Here is a 12500-nt window from a genome sequence, read left to right as displayed (position 1 = left end):
GTCGGAAACACATCCTTCCTAACAGGTAGTTAAATACTTTTTTTTACTACGAGTAAAAATCAAACTCGTTTTCTGAGCACCGATATGCATTTCTTGAATCTTGCGATGCTTTAAAAACGAATGCGACGATTACTTGAAACTTTAAAAACATAATTAAACGATTTATATAACGAACAAGTCATCGTAGTGACGAATCGCACCGGGAGTGTGCGCAAGGAGACTACTAAGTATGGCCGCTGCAATACAAAATGCCTGTAAAGCTGTGCGATTTTAAGGAAGCGTGCCGAATGATGAAGCACAAAATATGATATTAGAACATTTGAAATTGATGGTGCGATCGTCAATTTTTTTTATCTCGAAGTGTTTTAGTTTGTATTTGATAGGGTCATAAAAGTAGGCAACGATTTTTACGATTTGAACGCCGTATACTTAATATTTAAAGCACACGTACTTACTCATAACACAAACGGCTCACAAGAAGAAGTGAGCAAAAAAGTTAATTACCTTATTTTTTTAATAAGGTTTTATTTATTCTTGTGTATACTGAATATAGTTATTTTCATAGTTTTTGACGATGAAATATAAAACTTTTGGTCGATCTTTGTTTTTAGGATTGGACTCCTAGTTCTTGAATGTTCCCACGTAGGCTCCACAACTACTGCAGGTGTGTTTGGCCGACTGGCAGGAGTCCTTGCAGTATGGGATGCAGCAACAGCAAATACCACTAGAGAAGAAGATTTGTTCAGTTAGAAAAAGGATCAAACAATAGAATTAATTACATACCCAATCATGCAGATTAGAAGGGCCAGCAAATGAGTCTTGGTACTTGGCTCAAACTCGACCCTCGTTTGCCTACGCTCACCGCAACTCGGGCACGTGGCCATAGATGGAACATTTCCTAGAACATTTGCTATAAATAACGAATAGAAAATAAGTTGTATACAATTTTTTTTAACAAAATCAATCGGGAATCGAAGAATTGGACAGATTAAATCACATGTCTGGGGTCGGCTTAAAAAATAGCACGGAAAAATAAGATAATTGTTTAATACTCCATTAGTGTTCGAACTTCCCAATTTTTTAGTACTTGCACTTTAGAAACGGGTTTTTCATACTTACACATTTTTCTATATTTGTTTTGTTCCGGCAGATGTGCTTCACGGTTAGCCTCAGTCAACAAACTAAAAGAATCAAAAATCTGAAAGAATCGGGCCTTGATAATGACAAACATGGGCGGATCCACGGGGGTATTTGGGGGATAAGTACCACCACACTCCCCTCCATTTCTGGGTCGTATAATAATAAGAAATTTGGTGCTCATATATCATGCAACTAAAAATTGGTTTTAAAAACACCCCGAGAACTAAATACTAGATCCGCCACTGATGACAAGAGCTTATATCTACTGGATCGTGAAACTATTTTTAGGTGTATGAGAGGGACGGGATATTTAAGGGTGTTAAGTTTTTCACCGAGCAAAGCATAGAAACAGTTTTGCTTTCAAATAAATAATATTAAAAAAATAAAAACGTTAAGTACATGTGATCCATGCAAGCGATTAGACCCAACCAAAATCATTGATAGGAGCGTAAAAGGAGCGTGTTTAATGGGTTTTCATTTTTGGAAAACTGTATTCAAATATTAAGAATAAAAGTACATGTCCATAAAGTTACCACAATATATATAATACATTTATATACTATGTAGAATGTGTTTTTATTTGAAACCTTTTTTTGAAATTTCAGAGCTTCTTAATTGTTCGCTGTTTTGTATATGTGCGGTGCAGTTTCAAAGCTTCTCTAGTTGAAAAGCTTTTTTGTTGCAAACACAAAGTGCAACAGCTGACTGAAATCTAGCCACTGCAATGCGAAATAGTGACTTATTTGTTATTTACAACAAATACACTTAGTGTAGACTGTGAAAATCGCCTTTCCATCCGCACGATCGGCAATTGAAGACAGTTTCATAAATTCCTACTCCACAATATCGACGGCAGCAGCAAAGAGCGCTTAAAAGAAAGAAAATCTTATTCGATTTAAAAAAAAAAAGTGGAATTTATTACTTACCAGAAATCCATCTTTAACTTCTTCATTCGTGATATAGCCAAGTACCTCTTCCTCATCATAGCTCTTGAATCGCAGTTGGGACATCTTAAATCTTCCGACATTTCTTTAAGTTTTGCAAGCGTCGAATGTCGTTATTACAATGCAATTCAGTTGTGTGTGGCGGCTGCATGTTGCTATTGTTATTGTGTGACTCATTGGATGAATTCTCTTGAACATTATGCTTATCAAGAGAAGAGAGGGTTTTCTCGGAAAAGTTCGAATTCGCTGATGCTGCGCAAATCTTTTACTCACGTATATGTATGCAGATCATTGTTTGATTTAAACCGTAAGCAAAATAATTAGAAAAAAATGTTTTAAAATCTGTATTGTATCAATATCAAATGCACTATTTATTTAGTTTAGTTTGATCTTTTTAATGTACAAGTTTTGCTGTAAAAGAATCCCAAATGTTTTATTTTTTAATGTACATATGAATTTCTGTAGGTAGATTTGGGAAACAATTTAATTACCAATATCTCACCACGCATCCTCTACAGCGTTTCCATATTTGGAAGTCTTCAGAGCTCATCGTATTCAGTGCGACTTTTTGTAGACATTTATAACAATCCTTACGATCAACGAAATTATTTCGGTTTGCAACAGGCTGATATTTTTGGGGCGGTTGTGGAAGAGGTGGAGGAGTGGGTACTCCTTGGAATTTACCCTGATGTTTAATTTCTTTATCGGATTCAATTTTTTCCATTCTGCTGTGGTGCGTAACCAACTTGATACTGAACTTATTGCGCTTTGCATTCCCCTGCATCATAATACTTACGGATTGATAGTCGAGTATGGTGAAATAACCCATTTGGAAGACTGGAAAAACCACAGAAAATGACTCACTCTTTATAGATTTGCAATGCAATCCGGATTGTCGGATGCTAAACTATTTTTAGTTGCAGACAAGTGAAGTGTTATCAATAGGCCAGGAAAAGCAAGTTTAAAAGCATCTCCGGTAGTCTAAGTCAACGTTTTAATTATTGGGAAATACAAATCAAGCAACCAACACGTTATGAACTGTTTAAAACCGGCTCGTTACAAATGCTTAGAGAAGCAAACGTAAACCATAATGTTTTTAAAAGGGATTTTCCCCAAGAGCTTGAAATTATTAAACATGTACCTATATTACGAAAGAAGAAAAATAATTGCCGTTTTATTAATAAAAATATTAAAATATTATGAAAATAAAATAGATAACTCGTCCTGAGTCTTAGGTATTAAATATAGATTTAAACCAAAGTTTGTTTTCACAAATACAACAATCATCAGAACCGTAAATTCCCTGCTTATTTATATATGTAACACAGTTCGAGACTCCGATTCTCAGTTCCACGAATTGCCAGCGATAAGTTTGTTTACTTAATTATTTATAAAATTATTATACATACGCTCCGTGTACAATGTACATACAAGACAAATTACGTACATACCTAGTGTGGATGAAGTTCATTGTTTATCTTTGAACAATTAAAAAGAGGTTGTTGAAAATTAACGAGACTATTATGACGTCATGCCCAAAAAACTTTAATGGCAATTGAGTCAAAAAAAATTCCGCAACAATATTATTATTATTATTTAATATTAATTGTTATTTAGACCACAATTAATATTAAAGAAAGAATAAAATTTAATTTAAACATTTTCTAGAATCGGCTTACATGACGAAACCTTCTAAGAAAAATGTCAATTTTTATCCACATTTTAATTTTAGCTACCAAAAAATACTTTCAGATTTATGCTTCCAAAGTGTTAATTTATTTAATTTGCAGGATAAACTGTGACAGGTGTCAGTGTCAGATCAATAAAGGAATGGTGGAAATCTGTTTGGGATTCATAGATTTGTCGTCCTGTATGACATACATTTTAATATGGTTAAGCAAGTTAAATATCCTTTTTTGAGATTCATCTTTGCAATATTTGGTTTTCGGAACAGATTTCTAGTTTTTGTATGTTCCCACATAGGCCCCACAGTTACTGCAGGTGTGTTTTGCCGACTGGCATGAGTCGCTGCAGTAGGGAATGCAGCAGCAGCATAAAATACCCCTAAAAACAGGATTAGTATTATGATCAAACTAAAGGATCAAACATGATTTACATACCCCAGCAAGCAGATAAGAAAGGCCAGCAAATGAGTTTTGGTATTTGGCTCGAATTCGATCTTCGTTTCCCTACGAACTCCGCAACTTGGGCAAGTAGCCATAGATGGAACGGCACCCAAAACATTAGGAGGAGCTGGAAATCCAATTAAATTGTAAGAATGGTCAAAATCCATAAGGTTTAAGTTAATGTAAATTTATAATTTATTTTTTATTCAGTAATTACTCTGTATAATCTGACGCTGAGCAAATATCACTGGCTGTGTCTGTTTGAAATTGGAGTAGTCCTGGGTGCTGTTATAACTGAGCGGTTCCTGGGGCGCCTGGGTTTGCTGATGGTCGTCCTTAAGATTCCTCTCCATAGTTCGCTTTATTTATTTCAGACCGATGTGCTACGCGCTCGAATTCAGGCAGGCGACTGAAGTGAGCTCCATAGATGGACCTAAAATACGTTTCATTTGCCATTTTTCTAATTGGCGAAATTGGTGATAATTTTGTACAGCCTTCGATGGTCAATGAAGCAATTTCCGACAAATGCTCACTGTTTATAATACATTTTTTAAATGGGTTTATTATGCAACTATTCCATCTTGTAGAGGAACGGGTTGCCAACTTTAATTTACGTGGGATAAAATTTAAATCAAATATAGGATGAGATTTTAGGTCAGCTCATGTAAAGCTCCAGTGTACATTTCAACCAAAACATTTACCAAAGAGATCATTAGCACTGATAATAATTGTAGGACAATTTTCAATAATATATAAGTTGTGCTTAGATGGTCGACTCCTGATCAAGAATCAAAACAAACAAAGACCAAACAGTATGAATTGTTTTAGAATCATAAATAAACTAATTTAACCTAAATTGTTTTGTGCTTGACATGATGTATAAGACCATGTTAATGCTTTATGGTTGAACAATGGAAAATAGGGGATTAATCTCTCGGTTGTGGACGAGGTGGAGGAGTGGGTACTCCTTGGAATATACCCTGATGTTTACTTTCTTTATCGGATTCAATTTTTTCCATTCTGCTGTGGTGCGTAACCAACTCGATACTGTACTTATTGCGCTTTGCATTTTCCCTGTATCATAATACATACGGATTGATAGTCGAGTATGGTGAAATAACATATCCGGACCACAGAAAATGACTCACGCTTTATAGATTTGCATTGCAATCCGGATTGTCGGATGCTAAACTATTTTTAGTTGCAGACAAGTGAAGTGTTATCAATAGGCCAGGAAAAGCAAGTTTGAAAGCATCTCCGGTAGTCTAAGTCTAAGTAGGTATGTTTATTTATTTTAATTGAAGTGAAAAATTATGTATTAAAGACTTTATCCGATTTTGGATGTGTTTATTTATTTTTTTAAATTTAATGTAAAAATATGCATTGAGGCTGCTTCACAATATACACTGGGATAGTGTTAACAGCCCTATTATGTGTACATCGGTGTGTTAAATCGGAGTTCGAAGATCAATAAAGAAGTGTTGAAGATCCATTAGGAATACATAGTTTGTGTACCAGTATATTTTTCACATTTTATGACGTCATAAATTTGCTTGGTTTTCGAATAGGATTTCTAGTTCTTGTAGGTTCCCACATAGGCTCCGCAGCTACTGCAGGTGTGTTTGGCCGACTGGCAAGAGTCGGTGCAGTAGGGAATGCAGCAGCAGCAGATTCCCCTAAAACACAGGATCAGAATTAGTCTCATTGGCTGAAGGAGCAGACACGATATACATACCCCAACATGCAGATAAGAAGGGCCAGCAAATGGGTTTTGGTACTTGGCTCGAACTCGACCTTCGTTTGCCGACGGACTCCGCAACTGGGACACGTAGCCATAGATGGAACGCCACCCAAGACATTGGGGGGTGCTAGAAAAAAGTTTTTATAAATATTACGTATAACGAATTTTGATAATGCTCTTATCATATTTTATAGAATATATTTTTGCACTCAAAGTATAAATAAACTGTGGGTTTTATTTAAAGAATGCTTTTTTTCGCGAATGTTTTTCGTCATTAATTTATATACACACATTTTTCCAATGTTAATATAGTCTCCATATCGCTCTGGACTTAACTTTAGTAATATCCGTATAGATTCCGTATCTGTGTACTGTGAAGTCCTTAAAAATACATTTATATTTACCCTGCATAATCTGAGGCTGTGTCAAAATCACCGGCTGAGGCTGATTCAAGTTGGGATAGACCTGGGTGTTGTCATAACTGGGCGGTGCCTGAGCAACATAGGGTTGCTGCTGCTGTTGCTGCTGGTCGTACGGAAAATTCTTCTCCATTATTCGCTTTATTTACTTCCGACCGAGGTGCTACGCGTTCGAGTTCAGGCAGACGACTAAAGCGCGCTCCACAGACGGGACCTAAAATTTCATTTGCGATGTGGGGAATTTTTTGTAGCCTACGATGTGCTCACTAAGCAATTTCCGACGTATGCTCTGGATCGATTAGAATATTTGTCCAGAAACCGGGTGCAACTGACTGAATAAAGCATGCATATTCTTCCAACTTCATCATAATATTTGTAACAGTTTTAGGCGTAAAAAAACGTAACTGTAATTTATAATTGTTAAAAAAATAATATTTTTTGTTATTTAAAAGTTTGATTTCATTTATAAATTTGGGTCCTTGTTTTAACCATTGCATAACTTTAATCCTTTTTACTTTCACAATAAAATGTCTTATTTTATCTGATCCTTGAACTTTTACCGTATAGAAAGGTATTACTGTAGCTCTTAAAAGGGCCATTTCCCCTGCGAACTATTTGGATTCCCTTAAACATTAAGTGACGTGAGCTGTGAATGATGTCCTGGCATTCCAATTAATTTTCCTCTATTAGGCTGCACTTAAGGGATATCATTATGTGACTCATTTATAAATTGACGATAATCAACTTAAAGTTTCATAATATTTTCATTTACCTAAAGATGTAGGTTTAATTTTAGAGAGATGCAATGCATAATTATCCATCCAAACCAAATAAGAGTCATTAGTTTCTTCCTTGAATCTTTTTATTGCTGTGCTAAGGATACAAAAGCTTAAGTTGGTACTACAATGATTTGCGTGTTAACAAATTATTGTGTATTGAAAAATGTGAGAGAGGTAACAACGGAGTAAAAATACAATGGTTCGGATTGCATTTCATCACGGCTGCTGGCCGCAGGCCACGGAAAAGCAAAGACTTCCGCCGGAAGTTTCTTAACGCTCGTAGGTGCCAATGTAAGCGTTGCAAGATGGACAGTGATGGTTCGCGTTCCGGGCACAGTTGGTGCAGTAAAGGCAGCCAGCACAGGGCCAGCAGCTGTAAAATAGGAAAATATACCTTCATTACAACATTTCGATTTGAACTAGCCAATAAGACAAGTATTTAATTAGCCTTTTGATTTGTGTGATAAAAACTTTATCTGTGAGATCACAGCTTACCAAGTGAGGCACATGATCAGTGCTATGATGTGCGTCTTGGTGGAGGCCTTCGGCTCTATGCGGGTGGTAACCTGCTGGCGGCAACTGGGACAGACCACGTTGCAGGGCTCCGGACCAACGGGAGTGGACATTTTTCTGGCAGCACTGCGGAAAAACGAACAGGAAACTTTAATAACTCTGATATTGATTGCTGCACCGACCTTGAAAACTTCGCGTGCCGTTGGTACATAAGCATTAAAATTAAATTAGTTGTGTGATGGAGAATTTAATTGTATACCCGCCATGCAAACAAGCTGTGATCAGCCTTATCTCCCGTTGATTGTTCCACTGTTTCGTTCAATTTCTTTTTAGGGTTGTGTTGTGAGTGTGTGAGGTCATCTTTGTGGCCCGCAGAAGCCGAAAGTGTGGATAGCCATGTGGCAAACTGTCTGTCGATGTCGTCATCGCAGAAATCGCGTCTCTCTTTGCCCTATTCAACCCCCAATTCATCCATCATCTCCCTGCGCCCTCGAGGTACTTGCCCAATTTGTTTACGCGGCGGTCTGACCCTGCCCAAAATCAACACAATCTATTCTATTTATATTCACACTTTTTCCAACCATAGCATAGTATCATCACTAAGCTGAGGGTGCGTCCGGCGCCAGTGATTAATACTCCCCCTGGACCCACCTGTGGCCCTGCGTGCTTTTCCTCAGTTTTCCCCAAACTTATTTTCAAGGAGCGCCCAAAGAGCGGTAATCATCTCGAAGGCGTTGTCCGGTTTACCCAGAGAAATATACAATTTGAGTCGACTTCTTTATAAGAACTTAACTGAACTTGACTTTGAAAATCCGTTGCACATATTTGTCCCAATATTACGCGCTCTGAATTTTAAATTTTTGGCGGTTTACTTACAGAATGTGTTCTACGTCGTCGAAATAAATGTGTCAAGCTCGAACAGAAACTCGTATTTATTAGCAAGCCCAAAACGTATTGCGCACTGATGGAGCTGTGAATTTGTTCTGTGGAAAGAAATTCTGCGCGCGTTGAATTTTCAAACTATTGTTTTGTTGCTTCCTGTTCCTGCCACATGTTGCTGCAGCAATGTTGCTAGCTAAGCGAGATCTTATAAATAAATTAAGTTAGTGGTGACCCACCAGAAAAGTGAGAAGGTGGTTCTTAAAGTGTTAGAAATCCTGTTTCTTTTGGAAGGTTCTGTTCTTTTTAGCAGGCAAACGTTTAAGGAAAATGCAAATTTCTTTGGAAAATTATCTAATAACCTCATTCACCCCTCACTTTTTGTGTCCCCCGTGTATTTTGAAACCAGAGATGGAAGAAATGTAAGGGGTGATTGAGGTTTTGTCATTTCCGTTTGTTTGGAGAATCCTTATGAAAATAACATATTTTCCACATGCATTTCAGAAGTAAAAATCCAAAACGTCTCATAGGAGGCATAATAATGCTGATTAGTTGAGACGATCATCAGTACTAGGACTCTATTTTAGTGAAACAGCTATATTAAACCAGATGAGCAATTACATACAGTTTGCAAAAGGAAAAATGTCAGAAATTCTTTTTTAAATGGGTAATGCACATGCAATTACTAGATTTTTAAAATGTTTTCTTTTGGAATATTGTTTATTAAACAATTATCTTTCCGACTGCATCAAAACAATTTCAAATTTCACATTAAAACACCCTAAAACAAGAAAGGAAGCTACCTTCGGCCAGCCGAAGCTTATATACCCTTGTAGATAAAAGAATGCTCACTCGGTGCAGTTCCAGGGATTCCAGATTCAGATTACAATGAATTTTCTTAAATTTGTTTGAATACTCCTATGAAAGCCTTAAGATATAGTGGTCCGATCCAGATTTCTCCGACATATGTACTACCTGCAATAGAGAGAAGACTTTCGGGAAAGTTTCATCGCGATAGCTTTAAAACTGAGAGACTAGTTCGCATAGAAACGGACAGACGGACAGACAGACAGACGGACAGACGGACATGGCTAAATAGACTCGGCTATTGGTGCTGATCAAGAATATATATACTTTATGTGGTCGGAAACGTCTCCTTCACTGCGTTGCAAACATCTGAGTGAAATTATAATATTATTATAATATACAAGGGTATAAAAAACAAGAAAAACAAAAAAATGGCAAATATTCGGCTGTCAATTAATGGTTTTCAAAATGCAAAGAATTGTTTATAAAGTACTTATAAAGTATGTGTGGTTAAATAAAAACTTGATTTCCCACTTATTTTTAAAAATCTACTGAAAATGTAAAAACTCAATTTTTCAAATATATTTAAAAATTCTATGTTAATATCCCATTGAACATCTATTACCCTTTGAGGGCATACACCGCTTGCTAAGACTTTTTATCTCAGTGCAAAATCAACATTTCATGGGCCTCCTTTCGAAGACTCTACAAGCCGTATAGTCATTATCCTGGCGGGTAGAAGGCCGCGTCTTAATCCTCTTTTACCTGTTAAACCGGTTTGGCAAAATCTCTCTTTCTATCAGTCTTTTGGACACACACACATACGTATAATATTCGATTGGTTTTCGGTTGGGCTGCCTCTCCCTCGTCATTATACCCGTTACTCGTAGAGTAAAAGGTTATATTGTATTAGTGCAAAAGTATGTAACAGCTAGAAGGAAGCGTTTCCGACCCCATAAAGTACATATATTCTTGATCAGGATCACTAGCCGAGTCGATCTAGCCATGTCCGTCTGTCCGTCTGTCCGTCTGTCTGTCCGTCTGTCCGTCTGTCCGTCTGTCTGTCTGTATGAACGCTGAGATCTCAGAAACTATAAAAGCTAGAAGATTGGCATTTTGCATGCAGATTTTAGGAGTTCCTACGCAGCGCAAGTTTGTTTCAAAACGGTGCCACGCCCCCTCTAACGCCCACAATCGCTTATTTACGATTTTAAAAATTTTAATATTTTGGAAAAGTAAAAATGCAGTTTTATTGTGTTTATCAATACCTATCGAAATGTAGAAGAAATTTTTCAAATCGGACCATTCGTTAAAAAGTTATGCGTGATCAACGGTTTCTATCTCTATCTCCATCTCCCTCGCACTCCCTTTACCTGAGTAACGGGTATCTGATAGTCGGGGCACCCGACCATAACGTTCTCTCTTGTTTAGTGTTAATAAATACCTATCAAAATTAAGAAGACATTTTCAAATCGGACCATTCATTTAAAAGTTATGCACAATCAAAATTGTTTATACATATATCCTTCTCCCTTGCAGTCCCTTTAGCCGAGTGACGGGTATAAGATAGTCGGGACACCAACCCGACTATAGCGTTCTCTCTTGTTTTCTATTATTTTTTGAGCATTGCGTATTTTGATCACAATCATTAAAGCTGCCTCTGGGGATCACAGGTAGAAGCATTACGCAGCGAAAAAGGTGCAACGCGCAGTGTAAAAGACACAAATCCAATCTCCGTGGGCAGATTAAGATGAGGCAGGGCAGCCGGGCGGGTCGGAGTGAAGACCCGCCCAGCCCAGCGAAATAAATCTGCATACCTACTTGTTTTATCTGCGGGCAGCAGATACAAGATGCCAGATTTTGATCCGACATAGCCATGTCCATCAGAAACTATTCCAAAATGAAGGACTTAATTTTTCCACATAAATGTAAATAGTTCCTTTATTGTTTATGTAATTTTAAATGCTATATGTATATATCTAGATATAGTATTTATATCGTAAGTAAATGTCAGTTATTATTTTGCTTTTAAAAAATGTTCGTTTATGGCATTACGCACTAAAAACTAAATGTCCGATTCGTTTTAGGGGTTCGGTTCGTTCTTAAAATTCATTTACGCTATAACTTTAAAATACTCCCGTTACACAACTCTAGAAACTAGATGCTAATTATTAAAACCCAGACCCAACTATGCTTTTTCTATATGTATATGGCTACGGAAGGGCAGTTCAACTCAAGCAAGTTGGATTCGATATTATGATTAGGAGTATGTTGTATATATTTAATATATATATATGTACATGCCGGGCCGATCTGGGTCTGCTAGTGCAAAGTGCTGCACTTAAGGGATATTGTTATGTATCTCATTTATGATTTGACACAAATCAACTTACAGTTTTATTATGATTTAATTTACTTAAAAATATAGGTTTTAGAGAGATGGAATGACGGAAGTTTCTTATCGCTCGTAGGTGCCAATGTAAGCGTTGCAAGATGGACAGTGATGGTTCGCGTTCCGGGCACATTTGGTGCAGTAGAGGCAGCAAGCACAGGGCCAGCAGCTGGAAAGCGTTATTATTATTACAAGGTCTTTTTAGCCAATGAGATAAGTATTTAATGAGCATTTTGATTTGTTTGATAAAAACTTTATCTGAGAAATCACAGCTTACCAAGTGAAGCACATGATCAGCGCTAGGATGTGCGTCTTGGTGGTGGCCCTCGGCTTAACACGGGTGGTAACCTCTTGGCGGCAACTGGGACAATTTACTTTGCAGGGAACCGGACCAACGGGAGGGGACATTTTTCTGCCAGCACTGCGGAAAACGAACAGGAAACTTTAATAACATAGATATTGATTGCTGTACCGATGCATAAGCATTCAATTTAAATTACATTAAATTTGAGTCGACTTCTTTATAAGTACTTTACTCAACTTGACATTGAAAATCCGTTGCACATATTTGTACCAATATTACGCGCTCTGAATTTTTAATTTTTGGCCGTATACTTACAGAGTGGGTTCTACGTGGTCGAAATAAATGTGTTAAACTCGAACAGAAACTCGTATTTAATAGCAAGCCCACAACGTATTGCGCACTGATGAAGCTGTGAATTTGATCTGTGGAAAAGGATTCTGCGCTCGTTGAATTTTG

At 37.1% G+C, this 12500-nt stretch overlaps 6 protein-coding genes across 9 annotated transcripts; all 6 read right to left on the bottom strand.

The window, feature by feature from the left end:
• Positions 1–475: 475 nt before the first annotated feature.
• LOC108059995 (lipopolysaccharide-induced tumor necrosis factor-alpha factor homolog) lies at positions 476–893 on the bottom strand. The gene is made up of 2 exons (XM_017145493.3): positions 784–893; positions 476–724 (listed from the first exon to the last, which is right to left on the bottom strand). Exons 1-2 carry the CDS (start codon positions 882–884, stop codon positions 622–624), a joined length of 204 nt encoding a protein of 67 aa, XP_017000982.3. The 5' UTR covers positions 885–893; the 3' UTR covers positions 476–621.
• Positions 894–1668: 775 nt separating this feature from the next.
• Positions 1669–2833, bottom strand: LOC108060009 (uncharacterized). The gene is made up of 3 exons (XM_017145508.3): positions 2576–2833; positions 2067–2495; positions 1669–2008 (listed from the first exon to the last, which is right to left on the bottom strand). The coding sequence occupies exons 2-3, from the start codon at positions 2165–2167 to the stop codon at positions 1906–1908; spliced, it is 204 nt and encodes a 67-aa protein (XP_017000997.2). The 5' UTR covers positions 2168–2495; positions 2576–2833; the 3' UTR covers positions 1669–1905.
• Positions 2834–3988: 1155 nt separating this feature from the next.
• Positions 3989–4579, bottom strand: LOC123003448 (lipopolysaccharide-induced tumor necrosis factor-alpha factor-like). 2 transcript variants are annotated; one of them, XM_070211877.1, is made up of 3 exons: positions 4428–4579; positions 4205–4337; positions 3989–4148 (listed from the first exon to the last, which is right to left on the bottom strand). In XM_070211877.1, the coding sequence occupies exons 1-3, from the start codon at positions 4561–4563 to the stop codon at positions 4043–4045; spliced, it is 375 nt and encodes a 124-aa protein (XP_070067978.1). In that variant the 5' UTR covers positions 4564–4579; the 3' UTR covers positions 3989–4042. The 2 variants fall into 2 exon arrangements, with proteins under 2 accessions (XP_070067978.1, XP_044251942.1); XM_044396007.2 differs by having other exon boundaries at positions 4443–4579.
• A 966-nt stretch (positions 4580–5545) lies between these two features.
• On the bottom strand, positions 5546–6570 carry LOC108059999 (cell death-inducing p53-target protein 1). 2 transcript variants are annotated; one of them, XM_017145499.3, is made up of 3 exons: positions 6356–6570; positions 5946–6075; positions 5546–5886 (listed from the first exon to the last, which is right to left on the bottom strand). In XM_017145499.3, exons 1-3 carry the CDS (start codon positions 6501–6503, stop codon positions 5784–5786), a joined length of 381 nt encoding a protein of 126 aa, XP_017000988.2. In that variant the 5' UTR covers positions 6504–6570; the 3' UTR covers positions 5546–5783. The 2 variants fall into 2 exon arrangements, with proteins under 2 accessions (XP_017000988.2, XP_017000987.2); XM_017145498.2 differs by having other exon boundaries at positions 5946–6078; positions 6356–6569.
• A 720-nt stretch (positions 6571–7290) lies between these two features.
• Positions 7291–8649, bottom strand: LOC108060010 (lipopolysaccharide-induced tumor necrosis factor-alpha factor homolog). Of its 2 annotated transcripts, XM_070213867.1 has the most exons (3): positions 8539–8649; positions 7645–7788; positions 7292–7522 (listed from the first exon to the last, which is right to left on the bottom strand). In XM_070213867.1, exons 2-3 carry the CDS (start codon positions 7773–7775, stop codon positions 7420–7422), a joined length of 234 nt encoding a protein of 77 aa, XP_070069968.1. In that variant the 5' UTR covers positions 7776–7788; positions 8539–8649; the 3' UTR covers positions 7292–7419. The 2 variants fall into 2 exon arrangements, with proteins under 2 accessions (XP_017001000.1, XP_070069968.1); XM_017145511.3 differs by lacking the exon at positions 8539–8649 and having other exon boundaries at positions 7291–7522.
• Positions 8650–11771: 3122 nt separating this feature from the next.
• Positions 11772–12155, bottom strand: LOC108060011 (lipopolysaccharide-induced tumor necrosis factor-alpha factor homolog). Its single transcript, XM_044395939.1, has 2 exons — positions 12018–12155; positions 11772–11909 (listed from the first exon to the last, which is right to left on the bottom strand). The coding sequence occupies exons 1-2, from the start codon at positions 12146–12148 to the stop codon at positions 11807–11809; spliced, it is 234 nt and encodes a 77-aa protein (XP_044251874.1). The 5' UTR covers positions 12149–12155; the 3' UTR covers positions 11772–11806.
• Between the last annotated feature and the right edge of the window lie 345 nt (positions 12156–12500).

This window comes from Drosophila takahashii, chromosome 2R (genome assembly GCF_030179915.1).
Source record: "Drosophila takahashii strain IR98-3 E-12201 chromosome 2R, DtakHiC1v2, whole genome shotgun sequence".
Taxonomy (NCBI): Eukaryota; Metazoa; Arthropoda; class Insecta; order Diptera; family Drosophilidae; genus Drosophila; species Drosophila takahashii.
Note: the sequence above shows the minus strand (reverse complement) of the source record. Positions and strands in the feature narration are given on the sequence as shown.

Bases quoted from the DNA above. Each gene is read 5' to 3' on its own strand.
- LOC108059995 (XM_017145493.3), bottom strand. From the start codon at position 884: ATGGCCACGTGCCCGAGTTGCGGTGAGCGTAGGCAAACGAGGGTCGAG. The intron at 725-783 runs GTATGTAATTAA...CTTCTTCTCTAG, and splicing joins CTTCTAATCTGCATGATTGG to TGGTATTTGCTGTTGCTGCA.
- LOC123003448 (XM_070211877.1), bottom strand. From the start codon at position 4,563: ATGGAGAGGAATCTTAAGGACGACCATCAGCAAACCCAGGCGCCCCAG. The intron at 4,338-4,427 runs GTAATTACTGAA...TTGGATTTCCAG, and splicing joins TCAGCGTCAGATTATACAGA to CTCCTCCTAATGTTTTGGGT. The intron at 4,149-4,204 runs GTATGTAAATCA...TCCTGTTTTTAG, and splicing joins TTTCTTATCTGCTTGCTGGG to GGGTATTTTATGCTGCTGCT.
- LOC108060011 (XM_044395939.1), bottom strand. From the start codon at position 12,148: ATGTCCCCTCCCGTTGGTCCGGTTCCCTGCAAAGTAAATTGTCCCAGT. The intron at 11,910-12,017 runs GTAAGCTGTGAT...AACGCTTTCCAG, and splicing joins CTGATCATGTGCTTCACTTG to CTGCTGGCCCTGTGCTTGCT.
- LOC108059999 (XM_017145498.2), bottom strand. From the start codon at position 6,503: ATGGAGAAGAATTTTCCGTACGACCAGCAGCAACAGCAGCAGCAACCC. The intron at 6,079-6,355 runs GTAAATATAAAT...ACTTTTTTCTAG, and splicing joins ACAGCCTCAGATTATGCAGG to CACCCCCCAATGTCTTGGGT. The intron at 5,887-5,945 runs GTATGTATATCG...CCTGTGTTTTAG, and splicing joins CTTCTTATCTGCATGTTGGG to GGGAATCTGCTGCTGCTGCA.
- LOC108060009 (XM_017145508.3), bottom strand. From the start codon at position 2,167: ATGTCGGAAGATTTAAGATGTCCCAACTGCGATTCAAGAGCTATGATG. The intron at 2,009-2,066 runs GTAAGTAATAAA...CTTTCTTTTAAG, and splicing joins AAGTTAAAGATGGATTTCTG to CGCTCTTTGCTGCTGCCGTC.
- LOC108060010 (XM_070213867.1), bottom strand. From the start codon at position 7,775: ATGTCCACTCCCGTTGGTCCGGAGCCCTGCAACGTGGTCTGTCCCAGT. The intron at 7,523-7,644 runs GTAAGCTGTGAT...CCTATTTTACAG, and splicing joins CTGATCATGTGCCTCACTTG to CTGCTGGCCCTGTGCTGGCT.